The 12359-nt window shown below is 33.9% G+C and overlaps 1 protein-coding gene across 2 annotated transcripts in view; it reads left to right on the top strand.

The window, feature by feature from the left end:
• The window catches only part of Gucy1a2 (guanylate cyclase 1 soluble subunit alpha 2), a 295914-nt gene that overhangs the window by 185567 nt on the left and 97988 nt on the right, over nucleotides 1–12359 (top strand). For both annotated transcript variants that reach the window (XM_047518478.1, XM_047518477.1), the window contains one exon: nucleotides 9749–10234. In XM_047518478.1, coding sequence (XP_047374434.1) covers nucleotides 9749–10234 — 486 coding nt within the window. The remainder of the gene's footprint in view (nucleotides 1–9748; nucleotides 10235–12359) is intronic.

Genomic DNA, 12359 nt, shown 5'->3' with positions numbered 1-12359 from the left:
ATTCGATTGCATATGGTTTTCCAGTTTTCCCAGCACCATTTGTTGAAGAGGCTATCTTTTCTCCATTGCATATTTTTGGAACCTTTGTCTAGTATGAGAAAATTGTATTTATTTGGGTTTGTGTCCATGTCCTCTATTCTGTACCATTGATCTACCTGTCTATTTTGGTACAAATATCATGCCGTTTTTGTTACTATTGCTTTGTAGTAGAGTTGAAGATCTGGTATTGCAATACCCCCTGCTTCACTCTTGCTACTGAGGATTGCTTTAGCTATTCTAGGTTTTTTATTCTTCCAGATGAATTTCATAATTGCTTGCTCTATTTCTGCAAGGTACATCATTGGGATTTTAATTGGAATTGCATTGAATCTGTATAGCACTTTAGGTAGTATAGCCATTTTGACAATATTAATTCTGCCTGTCCAGGAACATGGGAGATCTTTCCATCTTCTAAGGTTTTCTTGAATTTCTTTCTTTAGTGTTCTGTAGTTCTCATTGTAGAGGTCTTTCACCTCTTTTGTGAGATTGATTCCCAAGTATTTTATTTTTTTCGATGCTATTGTGAATGGGGTAGTTTTCCTAATTTCTCTTTCTGAAGATTCATCACTTATGTATAAAAATGCATTGGATTTATGAGCATTGATCTTATAACCTGCTACTTTACTGAATTCACTTATGAGTTCTAAAAGTTTTCTGGTGGAATTTCCAGGTTCCTCTAAATATATAATCATGTCATCAGCGAACAGGGATAGTTTGAGTTCTTCTTTTCCTATTCGTATCCCTTTAATTTCTTTGGTTTGTCTGATTGCTCTGGCTAGAGTCTCAAGGACGATGTTGAATAGAAGTGGTGAAAGAGGGCATCACTGCCTTGTTCCAGTTTTTAGGGGGAATGCTTTCAGTTTTTCACCATTTAGAATGATATTAGCCATGGGCTTGCGTAGATGGCCTTTATAATGTTAAGGAATGTTCCCATTACCCCAATTTTTTCTAGTGTTTTGAGCTGAAGGGATGCTGTATTTTATCGAATGCTTTTTCTGCATCTATTGAAATAATCATGTGATTCTTAACTTTAAGTCTGTTGATATGGTGAATGACATTTATTGATTTCTGAATGTTGAACCAACCTTGCATCCCTGGGATAAAACCCACTTGATCGTGGTGCACTATCTTTTTAATATATATTTGTATGCGATTTGCTAAAGTTTTGTTGAGAATTTTTGCGTCGATGTTCATTAAGGATATTGGTCTGACATTTTCTTTCCTCGATGTGTCTCTGTCTGGTTTAGGTATCAGGGTGATATTGGCTTCATAGAACGAGTTTGGGAGGGTTCCCTCCTCTTCTATTTCATGGAATAGTTTGAGGAGTATTGGAATGAGCTCTTCTTTAAAGGTTTTGTAGAACTCGGCTGAGAACTCATCTGGTCCTGGACTTTTCTTTGTTGGTAGGCTTTTGATGACCTCTTCTATTTCATTGCTTGAAATTGGTTTATTTAAGTTATGTATGTCCTCCTCGTTCAGTTTAGGTAATTCATATGTCTCTAGAAATTTGTTGATGTCTTCGAGGTTTTCTGTTTTGTTGGAGTATAGATTTTCGAAATAGCTTCTAATTATGTTTCATATTTCACTCGTGTCTGTTGTGATGTTTCCTTGTTCATTCCAAATTTTAGTAATTTGAGTTTTCTCCCTCTTTCTCTTTGTTAGTGTGGCTAAGGGTTTATCAATTTTATTTATTTTTTCAAAGAACCAACTATTTATTTTGTTAATTTTTCCAATTGTTTCTTTTGTTTCGATTTTGTTGATTTCGGCTCTGATTTTAACTATTTCCTGTCTTCTACTACTTTTGGTATTGGTCTGCTCTTCTTTTTCTAGCGCTTTGAGCTGTAGTGTTAAGTCATTTATTTGTTGATTTCTACTTCTTTTTTTGAATGCGCCCCATGAAATAAATCTTCCTCTAAGTACTGCTTTCATAGTGTCCCAGAGATTTTGATATGATGTGTCTTTGTTCTCGTTTACTTCTAAGAATTTTTTTATTTCCCTCCTGATGTCTTCTGTTATCCATTCATCATATAATAGTGTATTATTTAATCTCCAGGTATTGGAGAAGTTTTTGTTTTTTATTCTGTCATTTATTTCTAATTTCAATCCATTATGATCTGATAGAGTACAAGGTAGTATCTCTATCTTCTTGTATTTGCTAACAGTAGCTTTGTGGCATAAAATATGGTCTATTTTAGAGAAGGATCCATGTGCTGCTGAGAAAAAAGTGTATTTGTTCTTTGTTGGATGGTATAATCTATATATGTCTGTTAAGTCTAAATTGTTGATTGTGTTGTTGAGATCTATAGTTTCTTTATTCAATTTTTATTTGGCCGATCTATCCAGTGGTAAGAGAGGTGTGTTAAAATCGCCTAGTATTATTGTGTTGTGGTCTATTTGATTTCTGGAATTGAGAAGGATTTGTTTGACGTATGTGAATGAACCAATGTTCGGGGCATAGATATTTATGATTGTTATGTCTTGCTGATTTATGCTTCCCTTAAGCAGCATGTAATGTCCTTCTTTATCCCTTCTGACTAGTTTTGGTTTGAAGTCCACATTATCTGAAATGAGGATGGATACTCCAGCTTTTTTGCTGTGTCCGTGTGCATGGTATGTTTTTCCCCATCCTTTCACCTTTAGTCTATGGGTGTCTCTATGAGATGAGTCTCTTGCATGCAGCATATTGTTGGATTTTTCTTTTTAATCCAATCTGCCAGTCTGTGTCTTTTGATTGATGAATTCAGGCCATTAACATTCAGGGTTATTATTGTGATATGATTTGTATTCCCAGTCAATTGACTCATATTTGTTTTTGACATGATTTGGTTTCTCCTTTATTTGGCTATTCCTTTAGGCTAGCGCCTCCTGTTGCTGATTTGCATCGTTGTTTTTCATCTCTTCCTCATGGAATATTTTGCTGAGAATGTTCTGTAATGCTGGCTTTCTTTTTGTAAATTCCTTTAGCTTTTGTTTATCATGGAAGGATCTTATTTCATTGTCAAATTTGAAGGTAAGTTTTGCTGGGTATAAGATTCTTGGTTGGCATCCGTTTTCTTTCAGGGCTTGGTATATGTTGTTCCAGGCCCTTCTAGCTTTTAGGGTCTGGATTGAAAAATCTGCTGATATTCTTATTGGTTTCCCTCTGAATGTAATTTGATTCTTTTCTCTCGTGGCCTTTAAAATTCTGTCTTTATTTTGTATGTTAGGTATTTTCATAATAATGTGCCTTGGTGTGGGTCTGTTGTAATTTTGTGTATTTGGAGTTCTATAAGCCTCTTGTACTTGGTTTTCCATTTCATTCTTCAGATTTGGGAAATTTTCTGTTATTATTTCATTGAATAGATTGTTCATTCCTTTGGTTTGTTTCTCTAAGCCTTCCTCAATCCCAATAATTCTTAAATTTGGCCTTTTCATGATATCCCATAATTCTTGTAGATTCTGTTCATGATTTCTTACCATCTTTTCTGTTTGGCCAACTTTGCTTTCAAGATTAAATACTTTGTCTTCAATGTCTGAGGTTCTGTCTTCCAGGTGTTCTAGCCTATTGGTTATGCTTTCTATGGAGTTTTTAACTTGGTTTATTGTTTCCTTCATTTCAAGTATTTCAGTTTGTTTTTTTTTCAGTATCTCTAACTCTTTATTGAAATGATCTCTTGCTTCCCGTATTTGGTCTTTTAACTGTTGATTGGTGCGATCATTTAATGCCTGCATTTGCTCTTTCATCTCCTCCTTCAATGCCTGCATTTGCTCTTTCATCTCCTCATTAGCTTCCCTGATCGTTTTAATTACGTACATTCTGAACTCCCTTTCTGACATTTCTTCTGCTGTGCTGTCATTGGGTTTTATTGATGTAGTATCTAAGTTTGTTTGGGACATTTTCTTCCCTTGTTTTCTCATATTGATCAGCTGTCAGTGGGACCCTGAGATATTGCAGTTTTCCGCTATTGGCTTATAGTGTCCCGGTAGATTTCCAGTGTATCACCTCCCAGCCTTCAGTAGCCTGATGTCTTGGAGGAATCTGATAAAGCAGCTCATCCGAAGAAAACTGCCCCTAGCCCCCTACTGGTTCCACGGTTTGGAGCTGGCTCTGTGTGGAAAGGCTCTCACTGTGGGCCTGCACCGTGCAGCTGGCCGTGTGGGAGGAGCCCACTGCCGGAGTGTGGAAGGCTACCTTGGGAAGACTCTAGCTGCCCTGCCCGGCTCTGATAAGCCACCTCTATCTGGGCCTGCCACCCGGGCCGAGCTTTACCCAGTGGGCAGACTCACCTGTGGCTCTATTTCAGTCCGAGTCTCTCAATGCCTCCCCTTCTTAACTCCTGGGTTCTGGAGCGACTGGGGGTGCAGTCACCCTCTAGGCCGCCATCTTGGATCCTCCCCAGTTGTCAGTTTTTATAGGGTAAAATTTTCCATAACAATTGTCTTATGTATGTGTAATCTCCCTCTGCCTCTTGCATTTACACTTGTGATGAATATGTGATGATGATATAAATTTTGTTTTAGTTATTGCATGTGATTTAGCCCACTCATGAGAGGAGAATTTGATAAATTTATCCAAATTTTTAGCCTTTATTTTTTCCTTCCTGATTAAGATTCCTTCTCTCTTCATATCCTTTCCATTTAACTTTAAGTCATTTATTGAGTAGGTCTGCTAGGATAAAGATTTTTAATTTACCCTTTTCTACAAATGTTTTTATTTCCCCTTCATTATTGAAGGAAAGTTAGCCCAGACTTATACATCGCATTTAATAGTTTTTTTTCCTTTCGATATTTGAAAAAAAAAATATACTATCTTCTTTTGGCTTCCATAATTTCAGATAAGAAATTAGCTGCCATCCAAATTGTCATTTCTGCTAATTAATGTGTCATTTCCCTCTGGCTGCTTTGGAGATCTTTTCTTGTACTTCCTTTTCACAAGTTTAATTACAATAAGTCTTGGAGCATATTTCTTTAAGATTAGCATATTTGAGATTCATACAGGTTTTTGTGCCTGTGGTTTTATGCCTTTCATCAAATTTAGATATTTTCATCCATTATTTTTTTAACTCTAGTCTTTTTCTCCTTTCCTTCTGACTCTCATGATATGAGTTTTTTTGTATTGACCGATAGGTTCCTGAAACTATAATTTTTTTCATTCTGTTTGTTATTCAGCTTACATAAATTCTGTTGAACCATCCTCAGATTCACAGATTTTTCTGTCATCTCCATTCTATTTTTGAGCCAACCCATGAAGTTTTCCATTTTTTTGTTATATTTTTAAACACTATAATTTGCTTTTGGTTATTTTTGTGTCTTCTATTGTTTACTGAGATTTTATCTTCTTTTAAATTCATTTTAAAGGGGTTTTTACTTATTGAAATGTTTTATTATGCTTTCTTTAAAATTTTTGAGAGAGAATTCCAAGATCTGATTCATTTTGGTGTTTTGGCATCAATTGATTGTCTTTTTTTTTTTTTTTTTAAATTCAAGTTATGTTTTTCCTGGTCCTTATTATTTGGGTTGATTTTTTGTTGTTGTTGTTATGGATTTTTGGTTATTCTATTATAAGGCTCTAATTCTATTTATAATTTTTTATTTTAATAGACAGCTATTCTGTGTATGTTTGGCATGCAGATCCTGGTATAGTTTTGTGGGTTATAGTTACAATGACAGTACAACTTTCAGAGCTTATGTGATGCTACTTTCATCTTGATTTATCCCATCTCACATTGCTCCCACTGGTTCTTGGTAATGCTGCTTGAAGGTACAGAGCTTTTTCAGGCCAGTTATCTTGGTTCTTATATGTGGAGATGGAGATTTTTTGGCCCACTCCTGGATGGGTACTTGCTGTGGAAGGATCACTCTTGCTAGTAGCTTTAACTACTCAATGTCTTGGGTTTTCAGTTGGCAGGATGAGAGGAGAATTTTAGGACTGTGAGAACAGGAGCTTCTTGGGCTGGCACTTGACATCTCATATGTTTTCCACTAGAACTAGTTCTTTGAAAGTAAATGTTGCTGTGTGAGAGTAAAAGTCCTTCTGGAAACCCCTGTAATTCTTGAAGATTCAGGGGCTTATCATTCATCTACTACTTTTATAAATTATATCCCAGAGGTCTGAAAGACCAAAAGTCCTTTCTAGAAGTGACTTCCATCATAAATTGAATTTGATTAGATAGGCTGCTTCATCTACATATTTAGTCACAATTTCTCTTTTTACCTGCCTAGAGTGAATGTCTCTTTAAAATTATTTTGCCATCATATTGATTTATATTTAGTATCTTGACTGCTCCCCTTCTCTTTCCTCACCATCAAACTTTCTTAGTATCAAAAAGCATGTCCTCTCTAGTTAGTCCAGCTTGGGTTTAAGTTTTGACCCTGTTTATTAGCTACATATTCTTAGCAAGTCTCTTAATCTTCCTAAATTTTATCTTAAATTGAGGATATTAATAGCTATCAAAAAGTAAAAGTCAATTAAATACAAGTATTAAGTGCTCACATAGCATATAACTGATAGCAAGTGCTCAAGAGATGTGTTGAATTAGCTGCAGCCAACATCCCCTTAAACATTAGGTTAATTATTTATGTGTGTGTGTGTGTGTGTGTGTTTGTGTGTGTTGTACATAAGGAAACATGAGACTTTGAAAGAATAAATAACTGAACCTCTGTCAGTTTGCACACTTAACTGTCAGGAGAGCTAGAATTTGAACCCAGGTCTAACTGGTTTCAAATTCTTTGTGCTAAATCACTATATAACACAGCTTCAAATGATTATAAGATTGGAGTTCCATGATCACAACATGTAATTGCATACAGTTTTATGACATAAAAATGTAGTTATATGACATGTATGTACTCAATTTCTAATTACTTAATGATCACAGTGGTAAATATGTTCATAGAGATATCTATGCATAAATATAGAAAGCAAACAGGTAATTTAACAGAACATGACAACCAAGTTTTTTGATAGTAAGACTTGAACTTTATTGTAACTCAGGATCAAATTCCCTTTTATTATGCTTCCCAATTCTTGAAATCTGATAGATTTTATACCTTTTTGCTATTTCCTTGAAACTTTAATATAATTTAGGATGCAATAATACCTTAGAGAGGGTTTTGTTGAGCAGTTTCTTAAAATCTATTTCTTTTGTAAAAATATGTAGTTCCTATATAAGGTTTTAACATTGTTAATTAATAAATTAAAACCATGGTGAATTTCAGAATTTCTAATCACAATGGAACAAAAACAATTCAGGAATAATTTTTATTATTTTCTGATTAAGGTAAAAAAAGTGGATTTATGGCAAAGATACACATGCTTCAGTTGAATTTCCCACTAATTAAATAAGAGAAAAACTCACTAATGAAAAACATTTTTAAAAAAGTCATTCACTTTGTGAGCTTCTTTTTCCTGAGTTATTTTTTGTAGTATAGATAGTAAATATTTTCTTTTCACTCTCAGGGTGTGTTCGCTTGGAGATATCAAAAAGTCAACTAATGGCCATATATAATAAAGAAAATATTTTACATTTTTTGAGACAGGAATAGAAACTTTAATCCAGTTTCTTTATAGATTAAAGAAAGATACTTTCAAATTATATTAGTTGTAGTAAGTGGTATATTTTATTTATGCATACACACATGCTGATTCCATACTTAATATAAAGAGAGAGATAGAGGCAAAGACAGGAAAGAAATAAGAAATAAGGAATAAGAAATGAGGAAGTTGATAAGAAATGAGGAAGTTGATCCCTAGGAATTAAAAAGAAAGAAAAATAAACAAGAATCAATGGGGAAAGAGAGGGGCAGTGATAAGGGAGAGAGAGGCAGGAGAAAGACCAAAGGAAGAGAGGAAGGTGAAAAAATGAATATGTCAATCCAAACAGCAAAGGATAGCAGGACAAAGCAAGCAAGATGGGAAGAAGGGAACTACTGGGAAAGAACTATGTTGAGGGATAGAAAAGGAGAGAGAAGGATTTGACTGAAGTTTATCATTGCCATTGAAGTTATCATTGCCTTTAAAAAACATGATTATTCCTATAAAGCTTGAAAATGTTTTTGTCCTTGTGTTAAATCTTAAGAAAAACATTTAGCATACTAATTTTTTAAACGATGGGAGTATAACTTGTGTGCATCTTCCTTGCTCTTTCCTTCATGTCTTAGTAATGGGAAAGTATATATCATAAAAACACCTCTCCCCATAAAGCCATATCAGGCAGATGTAAAATAATCCAGAAGTGCTTTCAGGACAGTTATTTCCTTTGTACTTAATCCATAACCTGCAGCAATTTTAAAGCCCACCTTGACTGGGAAATTGGGAGGGTCTTCTTCACCCCACTCTCTGGCCTGCAAAAATTTGGAAGGGGAAGCTTATTTTATCCATTATCCTTATTACTTAGAGAAGTACTAGTAAACAGAAAATGCTCAATATACCCTTCAATGAATAAATGACACCATTGTGAATGAAAAGATGAAATACTGAAATATAGCAGAAACTTTACATCAGATAAAGGATTTCATTTCATAAAAACTATAAGATCCGGAAAGGGTTAAGTTTTATTTACTTATATAAATAAGATTTTGGTGACTCTGCAAGATGAATAAAATAAAACATATTTGCAAATCTGGATACTTTGCCTCATATTTGTTCTATGCTTCCACTTTCCTTAACTGGCCCAATTACTTTGTGCTATGGAGAATAAAGGACAGTAAATGTATTGAGCACATTCCAGGTGGTAGTAAAAAGTAACATAGATGAAACTGACATACAGTTCCATTTTTTTTTCCAGGTAATTACAACTGGCTTCCTCTCCAGGGTGGAATACCTTATTCTAATCTGGATAACTATATCTAGTAGCCATAGCCCATGTCTTCCTTTCTCTCCTACTGGTGCTCCTCTGGAAAGTGCTTATTAGGGTACCAGGCAAAGATAGCATCATCCTGTGTTGTCTAAGTTTTCTAATAAATATCCATTCCCTGAATTCTCCAGTGAATGTGCTCAGGAAGAAGGAATAGATTTATGTTACCTGTCTTCAGAATCTTTATCTTACTAACAATTTTTTTAATGCTTTTCTAATTTGGGGGACTTATTTTAAGCTTTACAAGCATGCTAGTTGAGTGGTATTTTCTGGCCCTACTGGTTTAATGATAACTGGTTTAAATTATATTTCAAAGCAAATGAACCTGTGCACTAATCTAGTCAGTACATTGACTGCTATGTTTTCCAAGGACTATATCTGGTTGAAAAATGACTTAAAGAAAGCAACACAATTATTTTGATTCATTTTAAGCCCCCAGACTAATTTTTTGAAAGGAGTGTGACTTAATGATAGTTAAAGGTAGTTTTTTTTGACAGATGGATATATTTTAATTTTCTTATGAAGCAGGCTGAAATTTTTTGAATTGACTCATAAAGTTAAAGTACTTAGGAGTAATTCCATTTTGAAAAAAAAGTGTTTTCCTGTTTAATTTTCCTTTGATCTGATTTTCCATTTCATTATTGTCTATAGAAAGTGGCTGAGTGAGATATAAAAAAAAATGTTTCCATTCCAAATCATGAAGTTTACACTGGCTATAAATCAGATGAAAATTTGTTTATATGAGTGCAGTAAGTCATGCAGCAAGTCAATACCATTCATAAACATTCCTTGTTCATCTTATTCATCAAATAATAAAGTTTTGGTCAACCTATTATATGAAGAGTATTGATCAAAGTTCCATGTTAATTTTACAGGTGATGGAAGTAAAAGGACAAATGATCCATGTCCCAGAATCAAATTCCATTTTATTTCTGGGCTCCCCATGTGTGGACAAGTTGGATGAACTCATGGGTCGAGGCCTGCATCTCTCAGATATCCCTATCCATGATGCCACCCGAGATGTCATTCTGGTTGGTGAGCAGGCAAAAGCCCAAGATGGCTTGAAGAAGAGGATGGATAAATTAAAGGCAACTTTAGAAAGAACTCACCAGGCCCTGGAAGAAGAGAAGAAGAAGACAGTGGATCTTCTATATTCTATTTTCCCTGGCGATGTAGCCCAGCAGTTGTGGCAGGGGCAGCAGGTGCAAGCCAGAAAGTTTGATGATGTCACCATGCTCTTTTCAGACATTGTAGGCTTCACAGCCATATGTGCCCAGTGCACCCCCATGCAGGTGATCAGCATGCTGAATGAACTGTACACCAGATTCGACCACCAGTGTGGATTTCTGGATATTTATAAGGTAATGGATTTTAGTTACTTATCTATCAATATTATTTAAAAGTAAATTGTCATTTTAAGTTTCAAAAATGCATTTTTTTGGCTTGAATTTAATAGTAAATTATCTATATCTCTTTAATGTAGAAGCCTTAATAAAGAATACAGGTTTTTTTGCTTTATAAGTAAACTTTCATTATGAATCAACTTATACTGTTGACATAAGTAACTGTGGATCATGCTATTGCTCAGTAAGAAGTCTATATAGCTAGTTCTCTAAATTCATTGTTATTTTTAAAACTTAAACTTATAATCCTAGGCAAATTTGAACTGCATCCTTATTCTTGCTTAAAGAATGAAATTCTAATATTAACTAAGAATTTTATGTTGACAGTTATAAGGAAATAGCAAATTATATTAAAATGTCCATTGCATTATCAGTTAAGCCTTGATTAATCAATTAAGTGATACTCCTTTAATTCTAAAAGAATACATGTAAATATTCTAGTCACTGCCCAAATAACTGAATTTTGGTGGAAGCATCTTAATTTTTCAAACTATATAACTTTCAAAATAAATAACTATTTATTGATTGGATTTGGCAAATTTCTTAGTAATTTCTTGGAAGCATAACAACATCTTGAGTAATTTAACCCCATAATGAACAACTCTGCAACTTTTAAATGGAATCTTACATAGATTACACAGTGTCAGAATGCAGGGCTTTTTAAAAAAAATATAGGAATGGTAGCAAACACAAATGTAAACAATTAGTGGTAAACTGCAGGTTTTTATCTTCTTTACTAATCCAACTAGATAAGCTGTTTATTTTTGTAGTATGATTTTTACATAGCAGATGTGGAAAGAAATACCTGTTTCATTTTATAAGTTTCCTATTATGTTCCAGAAACTGTTTTCATTAAGGTATATCTTCTAGAGAAAGGAGTCCTCTCCTTCCATTACATAAAACATAAAACCAGTGTTCAGTATTTCACTTAAGTCTCTTCTGAATGGTAAACAGGGATTTGCCCTCTTATACACAATAAAAATTCCTGTAAATTGTTTATGACTTCTTTATAATTTATTATTATATAATTTATAGTAGAGGTAGTCAGGTGTCTGATTCTAAGCCAACAAGACACTACAGTGTATCTATCAGTGTTTATGCCCTGTCATTTCTAGAAGAAAGAGGAAATCATTCTGGATTTCCCAACACTTTCCTTCCTCCAGATTTGGACATTATTATATCAATCTCTGCAACACCAATCTTCTTTTTCTAAGTGATTGATTGTTAGCTCCCTTCAGCTAAAACAGGCATTTTCTAGCCTTAAATTTCTACACTTAAATGAGGATGATACATAAACAAATAGACCCACTTTTGAAAAATCTTGAGAATCCCTGGCTTAAATAAAAGTATCAATTAGGTTTTAAAACAAAGAAGAAATATGACTTCTGAAGGTAACATAACAATGTCAAAGTTTAAAACTATAATTGCATTTCACAGACATCAAATGTCTCTTCCCTTGAGATAAGGTGGGAAATCATAGAAAAAGAAAATCTGCAGAAATATTCTGTGTGATATTCAAATTGTCCAATATGTTTTTAAACCACGAACACTTCTATGTAGTCATAAATAATTATTAGCATATTTTAACTTGCAAAATGTATTTTCTCTTTCTCTGATACTCAACTGTACTTTTTATCGTGTGTGTGTGCATGCCGTGTGTTTTGTGTGTGGTGCATATTCAAAAATAAACAAAAACAATCCAGTTCACAAACTTCTTATGCTAAACTTGTTTATGAAATTTAAGTAATATATATGAATAAAACCCAGGGCTAGGTGTTTTTAACATATCATTGATGCTACAGATAATGTATGCTGAAGCTGCAGTGGTGACTGTCCAGAGAGAGAGAATAATGCAGAATATTGCCTTTGTATAAGATAAAGATAAAATGAACTACAATAAAAGAAGTAAATAAGAAGGAATATAAAATTAAAAATTCTCCATCTGACTTGCCTCCTTTCTAATCATTGTAATCATTACAGTTTATTTTCTAGAAAATTTATACAATACTATTTTATACCATAAATGTTTTGCAAAGTTTTAAATTATGGAAATTTAAAAAATCCCAAAGGTTACCTGTTTTCC

The sequence above is a fragment of the Sciurus carolinensis genome, chromosome 11 (assembly GCF_902686445.1).
Source record: "Sciurus carolinensis chromosome 11, mSciCar1.2, whole genome shotgun sequence".
Classification (NCBI taxonomy): Eukaryota; Metazoa; Chordata; class Mammalia; order Rodentia; family Sciuridae; genus Sciurus; species Sciurus carolinensis.
This window is presented reverse-complemented; position numbering and strand designations above follow the sequence as displayed.